At 47.0% G+C, this 27,705-nt stretch overlaps 1 protein-coding gene across 1 annotated transcript; it reads left to right on the forward strand.

Moving 5' to 3' along the window:
• M1AP (meiosis 1 associated protein) lies at positions 1–27,555 on the forward strand. Its single transcript, XM_086630987.1, has 10 exons — positions 1–68; positions 941–1,007; positions 1,370–1,552; positions 10,339–10,516; positions 21,268–21,441; positions 22,937–23,087; positions 24,244–24,385; positions 24,961–25,167; positions 26,012–26,167; positions 26,457–27,555. The coding sequence occupies exons 1-10, from the start codon at positions 1–3 to the stop codon at positions 26,595–26,597; spliced, it is 1,467 nt and encodes a 488-aa protein (XP_086487113.1). The 3' UTR covers positions 26,598–27,555.
• Positions 27,556–27,705: the final 150 nt, after the last annotated feature.

Consider the following 27,705-nt stretch of genomic DNA (forward strand, 5'->3'; position numbering starts at 1 on the left):
ATGGCCAGAACTTGCCAGTTCAGCTCCTGGGTATGTCTCAACTCCTTTGAGTTCTTGCTGAAGCTCAGGTGAGCTGACATCTGCGTGAACACTAGCTGAGATGCTCCACACACCTTTGGATGCTGGGTGCTCCCTAGCATTGCCGTGTCTATGCTAAGGAAAGGTCATGGCTGGGCAAGAGATACCAGGTAGCCCAACTAACGTTGTGTGGAGAAAGAATATGACCTGGCCAGCCTGGTTTGTTTTCAGACTGCCTTCTGTGGATTTAGGTGACCATTATGAAGAGACACCAAGTTCAAGGAAGTGCTGAGCAACATGTGTGATATAAGGGTTCAGCAGCCCTGGACTGCGGGTAATCTACATCACCATAGCAGGCAGTCAGAATGTGGCCCAGTATCCTCCAATCCATGAGACGGACACAAAGCATCATAGTGGAGCACAATCGGTTAATAATCCGTGTATTTATAGTGTTCGTCTTGCTGTAATGCGTCAGACCAGCTGTCCTCAGGGCAGCCATTGTGCAGTGGTAGCTGTTGCCTGAAGCAATAAAACATTTTCACAAATGACAGCTACAGAATGATTTTTCCTTTCTAACACTTGCTCTGGTAGCTCATCTTTGAAGCGGGAGGGTCCACAGACTTTCCATCAGCGTTTGCTTTTTTGATAATCATTGCTGTGGTGAATGTCCTAGAAGGAGCAGTGTAAAAGCATAAGAAATGCCCTTCTGAGTCAGACCACCAGTCTCAAAAGGAAAGGATGCTTTGGGGAGGTGCTCCAGCCAAGTCACCTTCTGCAGTTCATTCTCCTCACATTGCCTTAGTTCCACAGCTGTTGTATTAAGAATGAGAGAGGATATATCTGAGGCTGTTCCTCTTGGTATCTGCTCCTGGATCTGTTACCCATGAGTTTGTGGAACCCCTTTTTGAACCTGTTGCCACAGTCTGACTCCAAACCTGAGCGCAGGTTCCAGCGGTCCACAGCTCAGCGAGTACAGGAGTAGGGATGTGGTAGGGGTGACTGTGGCCTGGAGATATCACACCACCTCAGTGCTCCTCTTGATGTCTCAAGTTCTGCCTCTGTGTTAGCAGGGCGAGAGGAGAGGGGCGTGCCGAACTGCTGCGTTTTGGCTAGCAGCAGGCAACAGGTAGAGTGCTGAAAACGTGGGGGGTGATCGTGTCTGTTGTTATTAGCGTAACAGTCAGCTGGTTTTGATTCACATCACTCTTCACTGCTTTACGACTTGCCTCCTGCCCCCAGTCTTAGCTCAGTGGTGTAAATTCATAAGCCTCCTTCCACATTGTGAAAAAATATTTCATATTAGCAGTTTGACATTTCCAGTCTTTTAATTTCATTGAATACTGTTTTGCAGCAAGTGAAAGAAAACTTTGCACGGATTCAAGCCTGCATTTCAGAGCTCCGTTCACTGCCAAGAGAAGGCTGTTTTCCACAGGGGGGAAATGGAGTGGTACAAGCTGTGCAGGATGGATTGCAACAGTTCAAACAATACAGCAGACACGCCGCAGCAGGAGGCTCGACAAACAGTTCTGTTGAGGTAAGAAAGTGTTGGGAAGGCAGTGGGAGCCATCCAGCAGAGTTGCCACTTGTTAGCACGTGAAGATGAGAGTCTGTGTGGTGTGTAACGTCCACGGGAGGGGGAGAGTAATTAAGAAAATCAGCCCTGCAGAAAACCTCACGTGGCAGTCTCCAAATGCTCGTGGAAACAAGATCGATTCAGATTTGAGTTGCTTGTGGAGTCTGATGGACTTTACAGTATAGAAAAACGGATTTAATTTCCAGGCATTTAAGACTGGATGTTTCTTTAGGCTTATTTTGATTGCTTTCACAGAAGAACTGTGTCAAAGGCAAAGACATTCGCAGTGCTTACGGACACGATTTTCCTGCCAGCCTACAGTTACATGCTGTGGTTACAGTGCCTGGAACTCTCACCGATACAGCACGGTGTTTGTCCAGAGGTCCTTGTGTCTGAAAGCATGTCCACGATTCACTGAAAGTGAACTCCTACAGACAAAAGAAATGCATTTCATCTTGAGAGTAGTTGGAATGGTTGCAAAGGACAGGAAAAGCCTACGGAATGGTCATTGTCTTGGCACAGTCCTCTTCAAATCAGTTTTCAGAGTAGAAAGAAAATGCGGTCACAATCTGGAATAACAAGAGGGTTTGTTTATAATTAGCATTTTTCTTCTCTCACTGGCAGCTTGGGAGTTCCACATGGCTCCTGCTCTGCAAAGGGTAGTAGGGGTCCCTTAGAGTACGTCGTTGGCAATGGCTGTATGAAATATCTGGGCAGTGTGAAACGACCAGTGTAAGCTCTGTGCAAGGACAGCCCCTGCAGCTTAGGAAGAAGCATGTCTGTTCTTGGCATGCATCCCTACCCTGGGTGAGTGGAAAAAGGGTGATCTCTGACACCTTTATGGCCGACACAGAAGGAACGGGGCAATCCATTTGCTTTGCCCATGTCCCAGAGAATTGGGGAAGAACTGTGCCTGCTGTAACCCTGATGCACTAGTACTTCATCCCCACTCCTTGCACTTTACAAGGCCCTGAATAAGGTGCAGCTGCTAATGCATAAAGAGCACTTTCTCTCTCACTTCCCACTCCATGAATCATGCTTTAGAAATGTATATCTCCCATGTTCCACCTACATTCACATAGTTTAGGAAATTTCATAAAAGATAGCCTAAAAGAAAGTTCCACACCTAAATAAGTATTCCTGCATCATGAAAGGTATTTCTGTTCATCCCACATCTAGGCTATGTGTTACTCTATATGCCATGCCACAGCAGTTATCATAGAATCATAGAATGGTTTGGGTTGGAAGGGACCTCAAAGATCATCTAGTTCCAACCCCCTGCCATGGGCAGGGACACCCTCCACTACACGAGGTTGCTCAAAGCCTCATCCAGCCTGGCCTTGAACACTGCCAGGGATGGGGCAGCCACAGCTTCTCTGGGCAACCTGTTCCAGTATCTCACCACCCTCAATTTAAAGAATTTCTTTCTTATATCTAACCTAAATCTGGGCTGGAGCACCTCTGCTATGGAGACAGGCTGAGACAGTTGGGGCTGTTCAGCCTGGAGAAGAGAAGGCTCCGGGGGGATCTTATTGCAGCCTCCCAGTACCTAAAGGGGGCCTGCAGGAAAGCTGGAGAGGGACTTTTTACAAGGGCGTGTAGTGACAGGACATGGGGCAATGGCTTTAAACTGAAAGAGGGCAGATTTAGATTAGGTATAAGGAAGAAATTTTTTACATTGAGGGTGGTGAGGCACTGGCACAGGTTGCCCAGAGAAGCTGTGGCTGCCCCATCCCTGGCAGTGTTCAAGGCCAGGTTGGATGAGGCTTTGAGCAACCTGGTGTAGTGGAGGGTGTCCCTGCCCATGGCAGGGGAGTTGGAACTGGGTGGTCTTTGGGGTCCCTTCCAACCCAAACCATTCTGTGATTCTGTGAAGTTTTGAGACTGGCTATTGATGATTTGCCTGGAGAAGGTAGAAAGAACAGGGACTCTAGCTAAGTAAGTCTTGTTGGACAGGTTAGTGATGTGAGCTGGTATGGTGGGACAGCCTGATGTTTGTCTGGAATTTCAGTGCACATACATACTGGTGTCTCGTTTCCCAGGAGTCTCAGTGGGAATGAGCGTGCACACAGCAGGTGTGTGCAGCGCTTCCTGAGCCAATTGCATAGCTGTGTTGTCAGTGTTTAGCTTGAGCGGCGGCTCTGGCCTGACCTCGTGTACCATGAACATGCTAGAAAATTTTAGGTATTCAGCAATCTAGCTGTCTCAGAGATCCAATGTCCAAGAAATTCTGCATGAACATATCAAGGCCTCAAATCCCTCTGGGCAGATTCCAGTAGTAAAGGGGACATATCTAGGGAAAACTGTGTGTACAGCAGTACTGGGACAGGATGTAATAGATTTTGGTGCACGCTGGTGACTGTATTCTCACCTGGGTGTGTGTATGTGGGTAAGAGGGAGGGAAGCTGCTAACGACATATGAGAACATATATGCAAATGTGGAAAGCAGAGCAAGTTCACAGGAAGAAATATATATTTTTTTTAAGTAGTATCAACTGATGGGAAAGGATAGGCAGTTATCAAGGGGGGAAGGACTCAGAGAGAAGTGATGTTTTCTTCGGGACATGAGGAAACATCAGCTCCAAACTATCATTTCAGACTTTACAGGCTTAGAGGCCACCTGGTTTTGGAGCTTTGTCAGTCCTGAAAAGAAATCCAGACTTCCATGAGTGAAATTTCCCCAGTCCTACTTTGTTTAGATCCTTAAACGCTTCCAGAGTCATGCTGTGGTTAGGCAGACCCTCCTAGCTGTAATTAAGACTCACTTCTAGTGTCTATCCAGGAAGCCTTTCTCCTGATGTATTGCTTCTGTGTGTTCTCTTAGGGCCTTGAGGTGTTTTTCCTGACCCTTTCAAATGTGATTTGTGCTATAACTTCAAAGATGGGGGTAGGAAAACACAGAGTACGCTTTCGAGACAAGACCTTCTTTGACACACACAAAATCCAGGATGTTTCTAGTATAGTTGAAGGAATGAAATAGCTACATTCAAAATTAAGTTATCTACGAATATAGCAACTTTTTACTCCACCAAGTGATCCTTGTTCCTCTGGAATATGTGAACATATTATACTTTTCTTTGCAAGAGGATGTAAGACACCTGCTGCAGTGATAGGCTGATAGGCTGTGATATTAGATACTTATTTGGAAGTGTTCACCCCCATTTTTACCATCTACTTTCATCTTCTCATAGGAACAGATGCAACACTGATTCCTCCTCTTTTGACAGTTTATCAACTTGTACTTGCTCTTATATACTTGGATCAGCCTGGAAAATCGGGTGTTCTCCACTCTTCTGGAATTAATCTGACCACGTACCACTTTGTTGATAATTTTGATAGGTAGCTAAATGTTTTTCTTCCTGGCACCACAAAATAGTGAGTTCACATTGTTTGTTACGTTATTCCTGGCCCTGCAAAAGACCTGGATATGTATCCCCAGTCCCATCTAAAGACGACCCTAGACGGGAGTCTTTATAAAAATGCTCTGGGCAGTCTGAGAAGATGTAGAGCTGGCTGTTGTGCCTAGCTGGAAAAGCAGTCTGACTGACATTTGTGTGATTAATTCCAGTATACCTGAACCAGAGAATGATACGGTAGATTTTTGTATTAAAAAAAACAAAATCAAAACCACAACACTCAAACAACAAGCAAACAAAAACCCACTCTCACACATGCATGGATTCTAACTTGAAAGATTTCTTATGGAGGACAAGAATTCTGTAATCCAGGAAATGTGGCCATTCTTTAGAAACTTTGTGCAGCAAACTGTACTTAAATTGCTGCATAGAGAATCTCTGCCAGAAAATCTCTCAGGCAGTATAGAGAACCCTCACAAAGGGTCAGCTGAACAGGCAGGAGCAGCTCCTTGCCGTCCTCGTAAACTGGAAGCCTCTCACCGATAGCTGAACGTGAAAACTCGTTCCCTTCACCACATTCAAAATAACATCCACGCTGGAGTCTTTGAATTTTCCAGGTTTCCATACAACAGCAAATACACAGACATCAGTCACACATGCCAGCTCTAGTCTTCCCTCTGAGTTGCTCCATGCTAATTATGTTTCATTCCCTGTTTCTGCTGCCTGACTTCCCTTTGAGCTGTTTCTGACAGGCATCAAACGTTTCTTCTGAGAATGCATGCCTTACAAAGCAAAGGGGAAGAAAAACTAAAGTAAGAAAAGCTTTTTCATGGCTTCATTAGTGGCTACAATTTATAGTGTTCCTATTCCACTTGAAAAATATCCAAAATAAAACTAGAGAGATAATTCGAACAACGTAGAGATCTGAAATATTGCAGTACACTTGATTTTAGCACAGGTACTGGAGAGGGTGCTGAGGACTTCCAAAAGGCCACATATCATATTTGTCTTTCTTGAGGAAACTTGAGCTCAAAGTTTAGATCTGTGGAGAATTTCAAGGACAAAGGACTTCTCTCCAAGCTAGCAATCCTTCCAGTTCTGCATGCTGCATAAACATAACCTGCGGATGAGATCCAGTCTTCTGCAAATTCCAACAAAAGGTGTTTCACAGACCTAAATGGGACCTAAGGAGTGGCTTTGGTCTTTCACATAAGGCTGAATAAGCACCATCAGATCACAGAGGAGGCAGGAAATGAGCAGAAGAGCACCTACAATTCTCAAATCTCTGTTGAAAAATAAGAGCAGGTGATCACAGAAAGGCAGAGGGTATTTCACCCTTACAAAAGGTCATGTTTCTAAAAAAGGCAGCTTTCTGCTTCAGATACTTCAGTGATTGATATTTTGTCTTCATCAGAAGCTTTTTTTTTTATGCAAAGTAGGATTTTTATTTCTGTTTTCTTTTCTCAGAAGGCATTTGAATGTTTTTGCTCAGATAGAGTATCTTTTGAAGAAGGAAAAAAAAAAATACCTTCTTGGAAGCAAAGCCTGGCTGACTTAAGCCAGTTAAAGTAGGCATTTACCCTGTTCAATTAAATCGTACCAGGTGGAGCACGTGGGGTGACAAGTACTTGACATATCCCACAGGCATTTTCTATTTCATGAACTGTGGAGAGAAGTAGCAATTCTGTTTCTGTGGTACTTCGAAGCATTAGTGAAACGCTGGCAGGGGTTGCCCAGAGAGGTGGTACATTCGTGGCCAGGTTGGACGGGGCTCTGAGCAACCTGATCTATTTGAAGATGTCCCTGCTTATTGCGTGGGGGGTTGGACTAGATGACCTTTAAAGGTACCTTCCAACCCAAACTACTCTGTGATTAGAAAACATATTAGGAGAAGGATTTCTGCATTGAACTATAAGGCACAGACAGGAGAAAAGAAGCCCTGCTTTATCAAATTTTTGGAACTCTCTAGTTGCATCTGTTTCGCGATGAGATGAATGTCAGATTTTACCAATACAATTTCTTCCTTCTGTCTAAAGAGCTTCATGCCTTAGTTAAGCGCCCTCACAAATCAGTTGATTCCAGTATTTTGCAGTTAAAATTCAACATGACTTATCTAGACTGTTTGTTATTCATCAAAATTTAATGCTTCGTACATCATTTTAGTGCAGCGATGCGCGATTGCCAAACTGACGTCCCGGCGTGCCCTATTACTGAGATCCCGTAACCCATGGTGCTGGCTGGAACAGCAAATCACAGACAGTAAACTGGGGAGTCAATAACTGAGAACAAGTAAGATCACTGCCTGTGAAATCCTGCAGCAGAGGGAAGGTGCTTAGCAGATGGAGCATGCACAGCTGGGCAGGAGGAGAAAAGGCAGCCAGCGCGGGGCCAGACCTGGCACTCAGATGCACTGGCTCATCTTCTCATTTCTTCTCTGAAAGGGTTGTCAGCCACTGGAATAAGCTGCCCAGGGAGGTGGTTGAGTCCCCATCCCTGGATGTGTTTAAGAATAGGGTGGATGAGCTACTTGAGGATATGGTTTAATGGGGATTAGGGATGGTTGGACTCGATGATCTCTAAGGTCTTTTCCAACCTAGAAATCTATGAAATCTATGAAATCTCAGCAGGAAAGTTACCGTTTCGATTTGTGAAGCCTTCTCTTCTGAAAGAGGTGCTCTTTCACAAGTTAAACCAAAAAGCTTTCCACCTGCTTCCATCCACGTGGAAGAGACTACTCTGGAGCTGTGTGCCAGGAACGCTCAGCCTACAAATACTTGAGAAGGGATGGGGGGGAGGTAGGGGAAGGGCTCTTTACATTAGTGATGAGTGATAGAACAAGAGGAAATGGGTATAAGCTTAGTCAGGGGAGATTCAGGTTGGATGTTAGGAAGTATTTCTTCTCGGAAAGGGTTGTCAGCCACTGGAATAGGCTGCCCAGGGAGGTGGCTGAGTCCCCATCCCTGGATGTGTTTAAGAATAGGGTGGATGATCTACTTAGGGATATGGTTTAATGGGGATTAGGGATGGTTGGACTCGATGATCTCTAAGGTCTTTTCCAACCTAGAAATCTATGAATCTATGGATGCTCTACTGCCTTTAGCACCGTCCCGCTGCTGCCGCAGGGCAGGCAGAGCCTGGAGGGCAGCAGCAGTGGAGCGGGCTGCGGGCAGCTGGGCACATGCTGCTGCAGCTCAGCGGGAAGAGGGAGGAAGGTCAGTCAGGACAGGACTATGAACAGCAGTAGAGTGAAGAAACATAGTACGTTGGGAGCTGTTGGTGAAGTCTGCTTATATGTGAGCTAGCAGAAACGCAAGTGCTTAAGGAGGAGTTAATGGTTATGTTGGAAGTAGGGTTTGTTTATCCCAGACGAGATGGCAGGTGTTTATAGGAGATGACAACGGCAGGTATTTATAGGACAAGAGTACCACTGGCAATTTGCTTGTGCAAATCAGATGTAGTCTTTAGGCAAATGTGCATTTTCCTAACAGTTAAACCTCAAAGAGGCAAGTATATTCCTTCCTGACTAGTGAGCATAGGAGGCAGACTTTGTTACAACCTGCAATCATTTAAAACCTAAATATTTGTTAGAAGTATTGAAAATGCTTACTCTTTTGAGATCCTGATGTCAGAGGAGGAAGACCACCAGCATCAGCAAAGCTAAGTCTCAGCAGCAGCTGCAGGGCAGGAAATGTGGCCAGTCTGCAATAGGATGAAAAGCATTTTTCAAGCAACCAGCAGCCCAGAGGCAAACACTGGGGATAAGTTTGGTTGGAGAGGTATACTTTGTAGGGAAATTGGGCTTGATCTGACATCAGCAAGGCTGCCACAGCTCCATGCCCCCAGGCCCAACTAGATGTGTGCCCAACTGTGTTCAGCTCTGGGGTCCCTGACACAAGAAGGACATGGAGCTGTTGGAGCGGGTCCGGAGGAGGCCACAAAGATGATCCAAGGGCTGGAGCGCCTCTGCTATGGAGACAGGCTGAGACAGTTGGGGCTGTTCAGCCTGGAGAAGAGAAGGCTCTGGGGTGACCTTCCAGTACCTGAAGGGGCTAGAAGAAAGCTGGAGAGGGGCTTTGGACAAGGGCGTGTAGTGACAGGACATGGGGCAATGGCTTTAAACTGAAAGAGGGGAGAGTTAGATTATAAGGAAGAAATTTTTTACATTGAGGGTGGTGAGGCACTGGCACAGGTTGCCCAGAGAAGTTGTGGCTGCCTCATCCCTGGAAGTGTTCCAGGCCAGGCTGGATGGGGCTTTGGGCAACCTGGTGTAGTGGAGGGTGTCCCTGCCCATGAGGGTTTTGGAACTGGATGATCTTGAAGGTCCCTTCCAACTCAAACCATTCTATGAGCATGGATTCCCAGCAGGCAGATACCCACCAAGCACATATATATAACACGTATATACACGCATAGTTGGTCAGACAGATCACAGCACTCAGAACACTCACACAAACATGACGGCACCAATGGCCTCAGCCTGATCCCCTCTGGCTGAGCAGGATGGAGATTCACTATCAGGAATATATACGCGTGTGTGTACATATATATAAACACACACACACACACACAGCTATCTCCATACATAAATGAGGATCTTTCCAGCAGCTGGGCTCAGACATTCAGTCTGCTAGTAGCTGCTCTCAGATCCCAGTGTCCCCAGCTGCTGGCATCTGGACATACAAGCAATGAGCAGATGTGCTGAGAAGACTTAGTACTTCACCACTGCTAAACATCAGGCAAGGTCAGAACTCAAAACTTTCTCACCTAACTACTCTTCAGGGTAGAAGCTGGTGTCGAACATGCCTGATGTTTCTAGAAACCGTTGCTGCTTGTTGATGATGAAGAAACTCTTTGCAGTCACTTGGTGTTATGTCAGAACTGGGAGGTGGGAGCAGCATCTACTGCTGCTCTCTTAAGAAGAGTATTTAGGATAGACTTTTTTTTTTAATATTACTTTTATTACTTTTTTAAAAAAATAATTCCCATTCAGCCTTCAAGCAAGAAGACCAAATTAGTCTACTCGAACTGTAATGGATGCAGTAGTGGGAGGTGGCAGTGTCCCTCAAAGCCCCAGGCAGAGCCCCTTCTATACACACACAGACTCACCGTAAGTGCAAAGCATAGAAGACAGTTGTGGATTGTTTCACCTTCCAGTAGGGGCACAAAACCTGTTGGTGTTCCTACAGTGAACCTCTCAATCCAATTTATATTGGCTTAAATATAAGCCAAAGCACACAAAAAAAAAGCTTTTAAAAAGATGAGATATTTTAGCAAGATTTCTCTCCTCGCTCCATGGTGGAACCTGTGCTGTTCAAACAGACCAGGCATCATCGCCTGTCAAGAGAGGATTAGAGTAGAGGCAGCTCTTGCACACTCTAATTTGTGTTTCAGATCACAGTGTTGACTAGCCAGTCCAGCAAAGAAATGGTAAAGCTGCTGGAAAAGAAGTTAAAAGATGTAGACCTTGTGAGCCTGCGAAGAATGCAAGTCATTGAGGTTTTGAAGAGAGACTTTCTGGAACCTGAGGATGTGGAACAGGGCATGACAGCAGAAGAACCCAGCAGCAGTGGTGAGTACAAGACAGGCAGAGTACCCAGGGGAGTTAGTTTTGGACAGCAGGACAGCCACTAGTTCGTGCTTTGGTCCAATATCTGCCACTTTGTGCCATTTGGCATCAGTCCATCATCAGTAGGGAACTACTGTGCCTGGAGGAACAGCAAAAAGTTTGTACCACAGCACTTCTCTGGGGCTTTTTCACCCTTGAGCAAAATTAGCATATAGACTTCACACGTTTTTTGCGTCGCTTGGCATTACCTGACATTGACTTCAGGTGCAATAGAGCTTCATTGAGGGATAAGGAGAAAGACAGGCAGGGTTTATGGAGGTGACACACTTTCAGACACACGTATGCTCCTACTGCTGAACGTCACCCTGGGCGATGACTGCCTGATAGAAAGGTCCTTGGTGCAGGCAGAGGCAACCAGAATCCTTGAAGCAGGTAGTTGGGGGAGAGAGAAGCAGACAGGCAGGCAGAAAGAGAAGGAGAAGCTGGCGAGCCATTTGCCATTTCAATGGTCCTGCAGAGATTGCTCCATCCTCCCCCTCACCAACTCAAGATCTTGTCCTTTTACAAGATGTTTGATTTCTAGGCAATTCTTAGCCTTCAGTCCTTTCCCCCAGGCTCCGTACTGCACAATGCTGGGCAGAGTTACTCTCCCAGACCAAGTCGGGTCCTTACCCTGTTGATTGGCTGGGTTTTGTCACTGCTATTGTTCTTGCTTAGTTGCTGCTGTTCTCTACGCTTAGGGCAGTTTTTCTTGAGCTGCTAAGGTTGTACTTCTTCAGTAACCAGTAATTGCATATCACTGAGCTCTTTGTAGCCCCACAACCTCTGTTTTCCAGTCCAGGTCTCTGTTTTAAAGGCCTTTACAGCTGACACTTAAATTCCCCATCAACAAGACACACCTGGTACCAAGCTCTGGTTAACACAGCAAGTTCTCACGAGTTTAACAAGCTTAAAAACCTGAGTCCTGATGCCTTTCAAAGTTAGTGTCAGACCTGTTACTAGAAATGCTTTTTTTACTGAGTGACAGGCAATGTTGGATGTGGTGGCCTTACCTGTATCTAGCTGTTCTTCTTTTCTGGTTGCAGTAGCAAATTTCTGGTGAATTGGCGGAGCAGGGGCTGGGAATGTTTACCTGGATCACAGATTCCCTTTTGCCCAGCACACACACACAACTGGTCACGTGTTTCATTAGTGAAAGAGCAAGTATCCCCCAGATCCTGAAGGTTGTTTTTCCTGGCCATATCTCTGAAGAACTCCTCCCTTAATCTGACAGTTTTCTGCAGTAAGAATTTAAGCTATAGTAATGAGAAATTCAGAAACAGAAATTCCTGTCAGCTCCTGTTTTGAGCTTTTTTGTTTCAAATCGAAAGGTGCTGAGCAGACTTCAAATAAACCAGCCAGCCAGCGACCAAAAGTCCATCACCACAGTGACTCAGTGGTAGAAGCCCGTACGTTGCAATGCTGCTGTAACTGCAGCTTTCATTTTGGTGTTTCGTTTTACCTGACTTTTAAATCTGCTTTTTTTTTTTTTAAATCAGCTCTTTCCCAAGGCTGATGAAGTGACTGCTAAATAGCAGGAATTTGCGCTGGTTTTCCCCTGTCTGCAGCACAGCACTGAGTGGGTGCATCGTGCTACAGATGACTGCTCTCCCTGCTGCCTCTTCGTCCGCCAGCATGGTGGTAGAGCAAAGCAAACACTGAGCTGTGTCATCAAGCACTTAGAGGTCTGTCATCCCTCTTACTGCTTGTTAAAAGCTTCCTGCCCTGAAGGGACAGTCTTCCTCAAAGAGACATAGCTGGTTTTTCTGGACTCTGCCTGTTGGAAAACAGAGGCCTCAGGGAGGGTGCTCATCTCTGCAGGTAAAACTGCTTGGCTGGAGAAAGGGAGCACCTTCTCTTTCTGACCCGCACCATTACCACTAACACTGGGAACAGTGAGTCCTAAGGAAGAGGATCAAGGTTTTATCACTCTGATGTGACTTTAGAATTAATTTAATATGCCAAGACTGCACCAAAACTGAGTTACAAAACCATGGAAGCAACTGTTGCCCACAGCTCCAAGGCTGAGGTGTTCTTTAAAAGCACCGATCTGATCTTGTCCATATGGGAAGAGAGCAGTGTTTTGGGTGGCTGCAAATGGTGGCTTCTCAAGAGAGGAGGATTATCGTGGAGCCTTTGCATCGAGCTGGTGCTGCGCAGAGCTGTGTGGGGATGCCTTGGAAAACTAGACAGCACAGCAGGAGATGTTCTGTGCCTCTTGGTCACGAGATTGCTTTAGAGCATGCAAAACCCCGCCGTGTTGTTTTTAAAAGCGAAGTTGTGTAGCCCTTTCACTTAGTAAAAGGAACGAACACAGCTCAGCCGCCGCGCGGCCGCGCGCTCCGTCCTCCCCGCAGGGCGGTGAGCGGGCAAAAATGTCACAGAAGGGCTGGGGGGCGAGGGAAGCACAGGGAGGGACCACCCACTGACTGCGGCCCCGGGCAAAACGTACTCAGTTTGGGGACAAATCAATTTAATTTGTTAACGGCTCGTTCAGAGAGGATAACAAGAAATTAAGACAGATCTTAAAAAAAAAACACCTCCCCCCCACCCCTCCCTCCTACCCGGCTCTACCTTCTCCCTGACAGTGCAGGAGACAGGGAATGGGGGCTGCAGGTCAGTTCACGCGTTGTTTCTTCCACTCCTTTCTCAAAGGAGGAGGACTCCTGACACTCTTCCCTGCTCCAGTGGATCCCCTCCTCACGGGACAGTCTGCAGACTTCTCCAACGTGAGTCCTTCCCGCAGGATGCGATCCTGACCCATCTGACTGCACCAGGGCGGGCTTCTACCGCAGTCACAGCTTCTTAGGGAGTTGCCCCCTGCTCGGGCGTGGGGTTCTCCACGGGCTTCAGATGGTTCTCCGCCTCATCGTCAGCCTCCAGCAGCTCACGGAGACCATTCCCTGTGACCTCCTTCAGGCAGACATCTCTGCTCCAGAGTGGGGTTCTCCACAGGCTGCGGGTGGGTCTCTGCTCCCCCGTTAATCTCCACAGGCAGCAAGGGGGCTGCTGCTGTTTCACCACAGGCTGCGGGGGAATCTCAGCTCCTGCACACTACCTCCCGCTCCATCTTTGCTCTCCTCGGTGTCTGCATGGCCGTTTCTCTCAGGTCTCAGTCCTCTCGATGAACCTGGGCAGTCCCGGCAGAACGAACTCCTCCCAGTGGCTCCCGGGAGCGGGACGCGTTGGAGCTCTCCCAGCCGCGCTGCTGCAGCCATCTCCAGTCGGGTGGCAGCGGCCCAGCATGGGCAGCCGCCTGCCCGGGCGGCCATGGGCAGCCCCCACCTCCCCTCTCTCCAGTGCAGGTCCGGCCTCAGTTCGGGCTCCTTTGTCCCCGACTTAACAGAGGTGCCGATGACGCGACCCAGGACTGCGGGGATGGAGCCCTGACCTGGCCAGAGGCCGGTCCCACTGGTTTTGGAGCTGGGGAAGCTTCTCGCAGCTCCTTACACAACCTCTCCCATGCTACCAAACCCCATCACGTAAAGCCAGCATGTTCAGCTTTTCACAGCTGCTTACAGGGGCCATTTCTGCAGCCCCTCTCGTAAACCCAGCATGAAAACATAAATGGGGATACAAAGGCCATTGAAATTTCAGATGATGACATTCTGATTTTTTGAGTCTTCTACTTATGAGAAGACTCAGATGATGTATTTGCTCTTTAAGAGAAGGACCAGGGAATGGATAGTCCAAATAATTTGAAAAAGGAGCCAAACTGATTTTTAAAGAGGATTTTTTTACTTGTTGGAACTCCTTTCCTCTGTTTCTGGAAAAAAAAAAAAAAAAAAACAACCCACGTTATTAGAAAAAATTACAGTAAAGAGCATTGAAGTTGCAAGATCTAGGATGCAGCAAGTGCAAGAATTAGTGCTGTGTTCAGCTGCAACACTTAATTATGAGGTTCACTCCACTGTGGATTTTCTTCCATTAGTTTGTGTAGTGGTTGTTTCAACCTGCTGACATTTTTAATATCCAAAACATTGCTGTGACATCGCATCCTGCATTTAGATTTCTAGCACATCAAAACATCATCTCTTTTTAAATCCTCTGCCTGAGAAATTAATTTTGTGCTCTATCCATCTCAGCTTATTGAAAGCAAATGACAGTTTCCAATTTATTTTTTCTGTTACTGTTTTACATAGCTCTACCACAGCACTCAGAGGTCTAAGCACGTTGTGAGTCTGATGAGCCTGAACAAAATCTCGTCTAGGGATTTAATTCTCCCTAGAACCTGCTCTTAGGATTTAATGTCAGATTGCTAGAGTTCGAGCTCTTTTCTTGGTTGGCCCTGTCGTCCTCTTTTTGAGGTCTTAGCAGTTAATGGCCTCCCTGTGTACCGTTTTCTGGCTGAGTTTCACGAAAAGTCTTTATACCATTGTAGGCTTCTGTCTATTGCTGCTGTTCCAGCTGCTGGACCTTGTGTCTGCTTAGGAACGATCGGTTAGCTGTGTCCTGCTAGCCAAACTCAAAGCTCTTTCATCTCACTGTCCCAAATTTTTGAAAGGAATGGTTTAAATCTTATCCCCAAATCAGGAAGCTCTCCTCTCCAATGTACCTTTTTACCAGACCACACTCTGATGTTTTATCCAACCGTTCTGGGTATTACTTTTGAAACCGTCTTCCTGCCAGGCAGGAGGGTTGGTAGGAGGCTGTTCCTGGCATCTCTCCCCTTTCTCTTGTAGGAATGTCTCTTGGGGGGTGGAGCGCCTCTGTGTCTGGCTGCTGATATTCACTGCAGTAAGCCTGACGTGTTCTTCCCTAAGCCCAACATTGTGCTTCTCCAAAACCTTCTGTTAAAACATACTTAAAATTAAGGTTTTGTTCCTCTCCTGACTTAATATCCACAACTCTTGATTTCAAGAACAGGAACATGTTGTCTTCCTACTGTTGTGGGTCAGGCCGCTCCGGCAGCCAAACCCTACACAGTCGCTCACTCACCCTCCCCACCCCCAGGGATGAGGGAGAGAATTAAAGAAGAAACGGGAAACCCGTGGGTTGAGATAAGAACAATTCAATACAGATGATTTAATACACAGTGTAGATGCTCACCACCCCCTCTTATCCGAAGCCCGTCTCGTCCCGAAGCTGCAATCCCGGACGAACGCGAGGCCCCGAAATAGTGAGACAGAGAGAGCACTCTGAGAGTCCGAAAGTGAGAGTTCTGGAAAGCCCTTCTTTCCGGCTGACCCTCACTTTTATACTGGGCATGACACTGCATGATGTGGAATACTAATTGGCCAGTTTGGCCTCAATCCTAAATCCAAGTACGAATTGTAAGGAGAGTCGTGGACCCCCTGTCCCGGCCATGCTCCCCCCCATCCTGTTGTGCCCCTGCACGCTGGCAAGAACACGGCAGCTGGAAAGTCCTTGAGACCTCAGTGCCAACCACAAACATCAGCTTGCTGTCAGCATTCTTCTCAGAGCGAGCCTCTGAGTAAAACCAAAACACGGAGCTCTTCTGGCTGCTAAAAAGAAGAGCTGACTCTGTCCCAGCTAAAACCAGGACACCTACCTTCACCAGTCTTTCATAAATGCATCCACCATCTGTCTGTGATGACCAACCTGGACCTCGGTAGAATGACCAGAATGGTCTGTTTCGTGTTTCACCTTTCTTTCCCAGTTAACTTGGATGCATTAATCTTTTAACAGACTGTATGTTGTATTTCCTCTGGGAAAGAACTCTCTTGGCCATTACACAGCTGGAGTAAAGGATTTTTTTGTTTTGTCTTTTAAATACTGTCAGGCTTCAGGAATATGACCTGATTTTGTTCCCTTCATAACACGGCGGTACAGTTCTGTTAGATTTCAGAATCAAGCCCACGGTTTCTGGAGCATCAAGAACCTTTAGAAAGGCACGTAGTTCCCAGGTAAAGAAGTAAGGTGAAGTCTCTTATAGACCAGCAACAGGCGCCCTTAGCACGAGTGCCAAGCTTGGAAGCAATAGAAATGTGGACTGACTCTAACGATGAAGAGCTCTAGCTCTGGATTATTACTAGAGTGGGTTTTTTTTCACTCAGGGACTCAAGTTTTGTTGCTGGCAGACTCCCTGAAAGGAAATAACAGAACAGTACTCAGGTATAACATTAGTGCGGTCAAGCAGTTCTTTTGCATGCAACGGTAGTGCTTGTATTCTCTCCAGACCTCAAAAGCAAGCTGATCGTTTCTTTCACTGCATGTGCTTACACTATTCACGGTGACATGAAAGTGAAATTTTGAGCACAGTTTGCAGCAGTATGAGTTAGATAGGGGTGAACATTGTGTGTGTATTTAAACCAAACTATATTAATTTAGTGACCTTCAAAATGGCACAGACTAAATATATTAGGAAAAGGCAGGAAAAAAGAATAAACTTACTGGAAATCCCATGCAGGATGGGAGATTCCCAGGAATGGCTGATGCTGAAACAGGGAGTGATTGAATAGGAAACGAAGCTTTGCCTTTATTAGCTTTTAATAGCACAGCATGCTTCTCTTAAATGACGTTTTGAAAGGCATCACAAAAACTTGCTTTCAAAATGGAAGAAGTATTGTAACAGCTTACTGCATGAACTGAAAACATTTACTAGACAGTCTGGTTCACTGAAGGAACTTCAAACAGCTAACAAAATTGTTTCAGCAAATACAGCAAGAGATTATATTGCTTGAGAACTCCTGCCACAATGTGAGAGGAGAAAACACTCCCATGCTCTCTGATGCTTCTGACAAACACAGTTGTTGCTTTAAGACTTTGATAACAAAACAGAGATTATTGGACATGTATACTCATATATAGAAAGCCATACCACAGGAAAACAGTTCAGAATTAAGGAGCTGGGAATCGTGTTTATAAACTATGTTTATGCTTAGATCTTCTGAACACAGAAGATCACTGGAAAAAAATGCAAGTTTGATTGCTTTTTTCTTTTTTAGATAAAAGGATGTTTGGAAGCTCTGAGACTTGGTTAACAATTATGACTTGGTATTCAGGGCATACTGGAATGAACAAAGTTGCCAAAATTTCCAGGAACAGCTAAAACTGTAATTTTGTGTACTATATAAGCCATTGTTATTGAAAGAAACTGTCTTAAATCCCTCCCCTCCATTCCATTCCGCCATCAAAACTGTTTGACATCAGGAAACTGGTCTGGGATCACACCACCTGGCGAAAAGAAAAAGTCTTTTCACTTAATAGGAAAGTGAAAAAACAAAAAAAAGAAAAGCCTGTTTTCACTTGACTTGTAAATCTGTGCCATAAGGTCTGCCATCTCTTTTTGGCTTTAAAGAATTACTGTAGATCTGCGGACCGTTTATGTGAGTAACAAACCTATACTGAGATGTAGCTATTGGAATTAAATACTTAGCTTTTCTCCTTCTTCCTGCCCCAACCCTCTAAGTAATTTTGGAAGTGAAATATAAGGACGTAAGACAAATTGTAATTAATGAACATGAGGAAAAAAACAGGGTTTAGGGCATGTTCATGCTGTCGTTCCCTGTCTCCATGATGCAGTCGTCTTTGGCAAATGCCAGATACACGGAAATAGCCTTGTTAAACTGGGCTTGTTAAGTATCTGCTCAAGGCTGGAAGTTTCCATTTCTGCAAGAAAGACATACCTGTAGCGTTGAAGATGCTTCTGAGTCTGGTACTGCAGCTCGCGCTGGGCGGCACACCGGCACGCCGCGGGTTTGGCCGTTAGGGAGGTGCGGCTGCGACGCTGGGCTCCGGCTTTCAGCGAGACATGTCACTTGATTACCTTGGCAGATAAAATGGACCGGTATTCCATGATTTCAAGACACTCTTAGGGACAGTTCGGTGAGAAGATTGCATTTTCTTCTTAGACTCCTGTAGAGCATATAGTGTTACCCTGCTTCCTGCTTTGGGTCTTCCGTTGGACTGTTGCCTTGCTGATACTGCAGCTGCTGCAGCGATATCCTCATCCGCTGCGAGGCTTCGTGCCGGGCCATTAATGGATGTTATCTGTGTTGTTGTACTGTCATGTAGTGCTGGGCTACAGACTGCTTCTTCCAAAGCCAAAAAGATGTGGAGATGCAAAATCTGCATCCTGAGAAAGCACCTGATTTTTCAGCTCACCTGGAAAATTTCCTCTCTCGTTTACCACAGCATGGGGGGGGGGCGCAACATACAGTTACAGTTTCTGGTACTGCAAGAAGGCAGGCAGGGTCGGGATGTCCCGGCTCATTTCCAGGTTCATGCAGCTAGAAAAGACTCCAATTGAAGCCCCACAGTTGCCAGGTCAGAACAGCTTTGAACATGCTGAGAACAGGCTGTCATGGATGAAAAATCCTTGCTGTTTCCTTCGCAAGAGCAGCCTCCTTGGGAGAGTGCATTTCCAGACAAACAAAGGCCACGTGAGCAACAAGGATTGTTTGTTCAAAACTGCAAGGCAGCTCCTCTGTGGGACAGAGACTAAATCTGCAGTGTGTCTTTAAGGCTTGCCAAACTGCAGGCTGGAGTAGAGATGATGATGCAGTGTAAATTCCATAAAGAGTGCAACGCATACAGCATTTGTGGTGGGAACAGTGTGCGGAAGCAATGGACAGGATGCAGTGGACTGACCTCTAATTGATAACGTGAGGATTGTTATTCGCTCTTTCTTGCCCCTACCTCATCACAAAGACGTGAGGCATCTGAGCATTGCCAAACCATTTGCTAATGAAGGTTAATATCTGTATGGGATACAGATACTGGCCCTATATATTTCTGTTCTGGGAAAACAAAACACAAGCACTGAAGATAAAGCTCTAATGCATTTTTTATTAACATGATCCATCTTCTACAAGTCGCAGGGACCCTTTTTCTATATGCACTCTGCAGATTGCTGACCAATAAATGGCTCTGCATACTGCTCTCCAGGAATTTTAAGACTCATTGCACAGTAGATGTTGGCATCCCAACCTGTTCTTCCTAAGAATGGACAGCAATGAATGCAGTGAATTTCTCTTTAGAATTGCCATGTGTTGGCATGTGACTTCAAATGCACAAGTGGCTACATACCTCTTACAGAAGAGAAAATTAAAAAATAGGAAAATATTTACCAGCCCCAAAGCACTGCCTCTCCAGACACAGATAATTCCCCGTGTCACCTGTGTATACACTGTTTGTCAAAGTAAATTACATGCATTTGCTGGTGCTTTGTCACCTGAACTATTAATGCCATCTTCAGTGCATATCCCAGACAGAAACCTAAGTCTAAAAAAAGTAGGGAGTGCAGCAGAGCTGGAGCAGAAGCAGCATGCTGTCCAGGTGCATTGGTGCATGCCACTGGGAAGAGAGAGCGAGACTCATAGCGTCAGGGCAAGTGACTCGACCACGGGAATCGCTCTGTGCATGAAGAGCAGTCTCCAGAGAGAGGCAGGACGTTCGCTTCCACCGGAGTATCCTCCAGCACTGCTCCATGGGGGAGAAACTCATATTCCCATGAGCATCAGACAAGACTGGGGTAAGGCATGGTAGCAGTCTTAAGACACATTTTGAAGAGCTGCTACAAAGCTAAAGGAATAATCAGTTTACTATATAGATTTGAGAAGAACTGAAAAAAAAAAAGGAATGGATGTTCAGAAGGCAAGGCTTTCAGTAGCAAGGACAGTGGGAAGGACCTCCAGTCCTAAGTAAGAGTTGATTCTGCTTTGCTGCAGAGGAACAACCTACGTGATCTCAATGCCTTCCTCAAGGCTGCAAAGTAGAGACAATTAGAAAATATGTCCTGCTGTGATGGCCATACTACAAAAAGTGTGTTTGTGAGTTGCAGGGCATTTGAAGAATTGCAGTCATTATTTAGCCCCAGATTATTTGCTATGTAAAGTGAGAATAATACATTTCCATCTTTTTTTTTTTTTTTTAATGTAGGAGCGGATGCGTTTTTGCAAACTCTAAAAACTAGTGCCTGAAGGAAAGATTTCTCGTTGCAGATGGGTGTAGCACTGTGTTTTAGTCTCCAGCTGGCCTGGTAAACACATTGGGAAAAAAGGGCCATTTCTGCTCTGTGTTCATCTTCTCACATACCTGTCTCACATCCGAGCTGAATGGTGCAAAGGTGGCCTACTGTGTTACCAAGCAGCACTGCAACAGTAATGTCTCAAAACGCGTCCTCTGCGTTGGTCAAGTCCAGGTCAAGTTTTGCTTCTGTTCTTCTCAGGTCTGTGACTAGCTGCTCCTTCCAACACACATTGAGGATGTTTGCCAGTTTAGTCGCGGGGCCGTATTGCAAAGTAACGTTCATCCTCTGTATGAGGAGTACTTTTCCATCACTACTTTTCCATCACTACTACAAAATTCTGCATTAGTATAGCATTTTAGTTTTGCAGTCTCCCTGATTTCTTATAGCATCCCGTATCCAGTGACCCTTACTTAGGAAAAAACAGGAAACGGTTTAAAATTGTGAGAAGAGTCTCTGAGGCCAATGCCAAGATGACCACAGCAGAGGATGGTTTGCATCAGTCACAGTTAGTCCTCTGAAGATAATAGCAGCCAGTCCACCCACCTCGTTAGTGAGAAGAGTGTTGGTGTGGCCTGTGGAGCAGCTCAGCTTCCAGCAGTGTCCTTTTATGAGGGTCAGCGTCACAGTGCTGTGCTGTGATTTGTGTGGTAATGGCTTCTGAAGCACTTCTTATGTGAAAGCGCTTGAGGGACTAAGGAGGTACAGTGTAGTGGAAAATGCAGAGGAATATTCTTTTCTATGGCTGAAATTATTTGTGCTTTTTCACGTTTTTTTCCTGCAGACATTGCAATCCTGGGAATGGATATCGACGTTCAAACCATAGAGGACAACGTCATCAGCTTGGAGATGCTGTTCAAAGCATGGCTACATGACTATGGCACAGAGAGAGAACACCTCCATCTCCTCCTTCCGTCAGGATGCTTCAGCCATGCCACTGCACCCAAGACCACACAAAGTATTTCATTTTCTCTCCCCCTCTGCAATCTCACAGCCTTAAAGATTACCTAAGCCAGTCCCGTGGGCGTGTTCCCCTCACATTTAGAGATCCAAGTAAGGTCTCTGGGTGACTTTGAAAGCTGTCTGGAGTTTCTGTTCTCTCAGGCTGAGAGGAGCCATTTGCGTAGAATACTTCTAGGTTGCTGCCATGTCCTGGGGCTGCTGAGGCTGTAAGTCATTTCCATTCTGCAGCAAAAATGTGCCTTGAAGAATATGTGAATTTATAGCCACCTGGTCAAGGTAAAAGGGGCCTTACATACTGAGAGCCAGGGACCTTCTGGCTCAGTTGTATAGCCCCGAAAATTGTGTTCCTTGTGTTTGATACTAGAAGTCTGTGCCAGAGCTGGGCTTAAATAAAGGCTGTCTTACAAAGAGACTTGGCTTGTATTTATATCTGTTGCATTAGCACTAAAATACCTAATGTTCCAGCTGGAGCTGCCAACAGTTATAATAATGCATGGGAAAATTTATAAGGAATATGTGATTTTTTTTCCTCTGCTAGCCTAAGTTCAAATCCCTAATCCATCCTTGGGCGAGCACTGAAAGCACCAACAGCTACAGCAGACGTAGGTGTTTCCTGTAAGTTGTTATTGACTGTATTGTCACCGTCACACTGCCATGGGAATCTGCACATGCAGTTCTGGCAATCCCCTTTCCAGTGCCTCTCCAGTATGGTACTATACGCCACTCCAGCATGGTACTCACGTGCAGCTTCCCATTGCCATTGCAGCAGAAGCACACTTGTTTTCTTCTGGTGATCCACAGGCCAGTTCCAGGCTGGAAGCAAAGCTCAAGGAGAGCTGCTAGTGGCTTTTGCAGATACGCTCCACAGCAAGCAATGAGAAAGCCTGGTGTGACTTTTTATTTCTGTAGTAGCTACCGTAACAGCCCCCAGACCAGCACAGGCGATGACGACATTTTGTTAAAGGCAGATTTTCCTTTACCGTAGCATTGAATTTCATCCTTTATGCATTGTCTTATTACAGCTGGCAAGGCAAACCACGTTACACTGCAGTCAGGTTTTTTTGCCTTCGCACACTCTGCAGAAGGCAAGAGGGATTGCATGTCATACCAGAGTTAGTGTCATCAGTGTGCTGAGTTTCTCCACAAGCACGGATAGAAAAGCTGGCAGGAACCGCATGGCCCTGAACCCGGTGTGGCACTGGGAAACGAGCTGCTGCTGCTGCTCTACAGCTGGCCACTCGTTGCCAAAACTGAACTCGCCTGCCCGGTTACCAACCTGTCATTGTTTCAGTACCGTGCCGAGCACACCATGTTTCCCCTCGTGTGAAATGGGGATAGCTTGCTGTCTCGTGCCACAGGCTTTAGCCTTGTTCTTCCCTTACTAGTGGCTGTCACTAGAAAACATGAACTTGGTGTTCGTAAGTGCTTTGAGCATGTCACATGCTAAACATTGCCATTTCCAGCAACCTAAACCAATCTCCTTCACCTAGTGTGCCTGAAGTGCGATTTGCAAGAGAGGCTGCTCGACCCAGCTCTACTTTCTGGGGTGGCTGATGGCACTACGAGAGCAGCCGATTTGAGTTCACCCTGCCAGATGGCAGCCTGGCCAGCTACCGTGCTGCACAAACTCCAGGTTGTAAAGTAAGTGTTGTTACGTGCTTTGGACGTGGCAACTGGAAGGCTGGTATAAGAGCAGCCTCTGCTCGCTCTTTCTGTGCAATTTCAACTAGGACCCAATAACATCACTGTAAAGCACTGGGGGACTCCAAACGTTAGTGAGCAAAATTCTGACGTCAGATACCCTCAAACCTTGTAATTCTGAGTGTTACAGAACAGCATGTCCCACGTATGTGTACCAGAGTGCAGAGCCAAACACAGCGTTACCGTGACACTAGCACTTTGTGCGTGTAACACCATTGTTTCCCTGCCATGTGAAGTTCTGTAGATTGCAGCCATTGCTCCATACATAATTCTGCTGTTCCCTCACTACCCAGTGAGGCCATAGCAATTAACTGGATGTCAGAGCCTGAGCTAACTAGTTGACTAGTAGTAAAAAAGCAAGCAAAGCCTCATAGTGCTGTGTGACTTCACGTGAGAATTTATTTGCTTTCCCATGAGCAGTCTATTGGTGAGCACAGAGCAGAACAAGAAGTGTCTTTTCTGAGGTTTATTTATAAGGAAAATGTTGTGTAATTTCTGAACTATGCAGATGTTCTTAAAATTATTCTCACCCAGTCAGTAGCTGAAGAGCACGCAGTAATTGTGCATAAATGGTCCACAGGCAAAGCACTGAAGCTACTTAATAATGCCCTGCCATGAAGCAGAAGTGTGCTATGGACCAGTGACGTCAAGCACTGTAAAGTCTGTAGTGGTGGTTGTGGTGGGATGTTGGCTCTGCGTAGTAGAGCACGTGTCAGTTTAAGTGAAGGATAACCACGATCCAGTAAAAATCACTTAGGAAGAGATGTAACTGCCTGGGTGAGTTGCTGCCCGAGAGGCCAGATTAACAATCCGTTTTGTTTACAAAACGCACGAAGCTTGGGTTTGCTGCTGGGCATGCTCCTGTCAGCGCAGATACAAGGGAATCTGGAAATGGGCACAAAAGCCTCTTTTCACTGCAATTGGACTTTTCTGCACGGTTTCATAGCGCTAGGCCCCAGCAATACAGACACGCAGTGCTTGTCGCAGCGCTGCAGCTGGCACTGCCACAGCCGCCTGAGCTGGTCATCTCCTGGCAGAGCCTTCTTGGTGATTTCGTGTTGGCTGCGCTTTGCTAACGTGAGCTGTGTATTTGCAGGGCTCTGAAGTCTGACGGGGTCTGTGAGTCCGTACTGTATGGCCTGCCCTTCATCATCAAGCCCACAAGTTGCTGGCAGCTCGACTGGGATGAACTGGAGATAAACCAGCACAGCTTCCATGCTCTATGTCTTAGTCTCCTGGTGAGTGTGTGAAATCGCAGCCTCGTGGAGAGGGACTACCATAGAAAGGAATAGTTAGTACACATCTAGTAAGATCTGTCTAGCCTGCACCACAAAACATGTTTCAAAAGCTGCAGCTTCATCTTATGGGCGAGAGTCGGGCTTGTAAATCCTTCCAGCCGATGCAGCCACTGGAAAGATGCTACAGTGCATCAAGCCTTAGAGAAACTCTCTAGTCTATGGGAAATCCAGTGTTGGGAGGTAGGAAGTGCAAAAGTCGGGGTTGGAGTTAGACGTGCATCTTTAACTGTGAAAATAATTAACCAAGGTTTGGGATGTGGAGGACTTCTCTGTCTAGGAACTCGTCAGTTCCTACTGGCAAGTTGCAAAGCAAAATTGTGGTTTTTTCTTAAGCATAGTCTTGCGTTCAATTAAAAAAAAATAACCAAACAACATATCCTCAGCCATAATGTAAGTGTTTTTATTCTGATGCGTATGAATGTCTCTGCTCCTAACCCAGCAGCCCCTACAGTGAAAGTGCTGAAGAAAGTGGCTGTTGCCCATTGTTCACATCGGTTTTGGCTTTTGCCATTTAGAAAAGGAAGTGGATGCTTTTGGCCAAACGTGAGCCGCAGAACACTGGTCCAAACTGGAACGTCGTGGTGCATCCTTACTACATCATTATCCCTTCCGACTCTGCCACTCTGCTTGTCAAAGCAGTCGCCATGAGAGAGCTCTTGCTGCCGTCAACCTTCCCACCCCTCCTTGCTGAACATCCTGAGAGAGTGCATGGCCCTATAGAGGTGAGTCACTGACAGCCCTGCACAAGCTTCTGTGGAAAGGATCCTGGCTGCTGTACAAGGGATCAGGGTAATGATCAGCCTTTATGCACAGGACATGTAGCTGCTGCTGAAGATGTATCTATCTCCCTCATAGCTGGGGAACAGAGATCTCCTCAGACTGCAGAGAAGTGCTTTAGGCATAAGATAAATCAGTACATAAAGTGTCTCTCTTTCTCCCAGTAGATTCAGGCTTCTGCATTTCCTATTGTGCATCCGTATGCTCTTTTCCTCACTTGTCTGCCCGCTGCTTCAGGTGATGCCAGGAAGGGTAGAACTCTCACTGCACGTCTTAGCAGATGACTAGAGGAGGAAACAGCTGTGAAAATATCTAGTGACAGCTGGAAAATGATGGAGCACTCCAAAACTTCTTCCCAGCAGCCAATATATCCTACAGCTTTCTTCACAGACAGCAAAGGCCTATCCTTTGGAGCAATGCTGTATGTCTCTTGGGAGGAGGGAGAAGAGGCCTTACGAAGCAGAGAGTTGAGGGTGATGGTGCCCAGAAGGGATGCTGCAGCTTGGTGGCCGATTCTGGGCACAGGAGAGGATAGGGCTGCATTCTGCAAGGGAATGCTTAAATCCATTAAGACCCGGTTGCAGATGCCTCTTGTTCTATACAGAGCTAAGTGTGGGCCTTGTGGGTAACAGCACAGCCAGAGATCCCTTCTCCCATCACTGCAGGGTGGCATGGAGTGTCTGTCACACTCATCCCTGCAAAAAAGGCCCTTGACACTAAAACAACAACAAAAAACCAAAGCCTTTACCTCTCACATCTCACAGCCACTACTTCCTTCTGTTTGAGCAGAGCGCCCTGAACAGCTTGGAAGTGGAAGTTGCTTATAACCCCCTGCATCTCAAAAGCAACCTCTACAAACACCTGAAGAGCACGTTGCACAAACCTCTGCAGCGGCAGCAGCCCCAGCCCAGGGACCAGCGAGCAGAGCGGCACCAACCCAAGCAGGTACGTCACTAGCCTAGGTGGGCTCTCTCCTGTGCTTCTGGTCCGCTTCCTGCGGAAGGGCTGAGGGCAGCGCCCCGGTACCCGAGCAGTACAGGAAAGGCAGCACGTGGCAGAGGCAACGGTCACTTGCAGCTGGCAGAGCAGAGGGATGGGCGCAGCACAAGCTCACACAGCTGCGGAAAGGGATGCTGAGCAGCTGGCACACGCAGACACAGTCGGACAGCGCGCTGTTGGACGAGCCAGTGCCTCATTCCACAAGGTTCACTCCTATTTTGTCCTTGTATTGCAGCATCAGAGCAGAGCCAGAGCCACGGTGGCACCTCTCCTGATGGCTCCTTCTCCTGTCCAAGCGTTCAGACCAGCAGCGACGAGGAGAGAGTCCTGTGAGCGCTCGCTGCTCCCCAAGGAGTACGACGAGTTCCTGCAGTGAGCGCCGGGGCACCACGACAAAACCACCACGAGTTCGCTTCTTGCTCAGCTGCCAAGCCTTACGCACTGGGCTGGAAGTGGTCAGGGAAGACATTTAGGTTGCCCTTGGTCAGACAGGCACTTCCCATTGTTTGTTCCTCCTTGTTCTACGGTTTTGCTAGTCACCAAGTCGGTCTGCAGGAAGCCTGCTACTCCAGAGCCCTCTGTCCGGAGATTCGGCTATTCCCCGCAACACCACGCATTCCCTGTGCTTGTCAGCACACATCACCAGTGCCTCAAATTCTGGTTTCTGAGGCCGGGCCAGGCCACAAACCACAGATCGCTGCCAGCAGGTGCAGAAAAGCTGCAAGCAGGGCGGTGAGAAAGTTAAAGCAGGTGGCATGTCGGGCTGCCCTCACCCTGCAGGAGAGGGTTCCGCAGGGTCTGAACTGGCACAAACCAGCCCTCAGATGAGCTTAATCTCAAAGCCGAGAACGCTGCTCTCCTGGGAGTGGCACTACCCGCGATGATGCTGAGTTGCTTCTACAGCTGGTCTCGCTGTCCAGCTCCCCAGCTAACGAAGGGGTTTGTGGCAAGTGCCAAGCCAGCGGTAATGCCCTGGCTGGCTCCTATGCAGTGACAGCGCGGCACAGCTGGAGCTGCAGCACAGCACCATTCTCCCCACCAGGTGCTCCTTGGGATGCTCTCCTCCTCATGGCCTCTCTGTGCCTGTGGGTTGTTCTGCGAGCCGGCACGGCAAGTACTTCTTGGCAGGGTTCAGATGATGGGGGCAGTTGGCCTGGAGCTTTCCAGAGAGCTCCTGCCCGGTGCTCGCACGGGTGCTGGCCTGTTTTTCAGTGCAGAGACACAACAGCCGCACCTGGCAGGGCAGGAGCATGGGTCAGCTTGACTGAGCCAAGGTGGGGTGGTCTCACTGGGGTTCCTGGCTGCGCCAGCATGGGTGTGTGTTCTACTTACTTTGTTCTGACAAGCTGTTTCAAAATAAAGTTATCCACCACAATGTTCACTTCCCGCCTGTCGTTTATAACGCGCACTGTACGCAGCAGTCTCAGCGCTGACCCGTACTGCGTGAGAAACAGCTGCGGTCGACCAAGGGCACAATGTAGTCA

The sequence above is a fragment of the Tauraco erythrolophus genome, unplaced genomic scaffold (genome assembly GCF_009769465.1).
Source record: "Tauraco erythrolophus isolate bTauEry1 unplaced genomic scaffold, bTauEry1.pri scaffold_63_arrow_ctg1, whole genome shotgun sequence".
Taxonomy (NCBI): domain Eukaryota; kingdom Metazoa; phylum Chordata; class Aves; order Musophagiformes; family Musophagidae; genus Tauraco; species Tauraco erythrolophus.

Excerpts from the sequence above, each read along its gene's own strand:
- M1AP (XM_086630987.1), top strand. The coding sequence starts at position 1 with ATGGCCAGAACTTGCCAGTTCAGCTCCTGGGTATGTCTCAACTCCTTT. Across the intron at positions 1,553-10,338 it reads CGACAAACAGTTCTGTTGAG|ATCACAGTGTTGACTAGCCA; the intron begins GTAAGAAAGTGT and ends TTTGTGTTTCAG. Across the intron at positions 24,386-24,960 it reads CTCTATGTCTTAGTCTCCTG|AAAAGGAAGTGGATGCTTTT; the intron begins GTGAGTGTGTGA and ends TTTGCCATTTAG.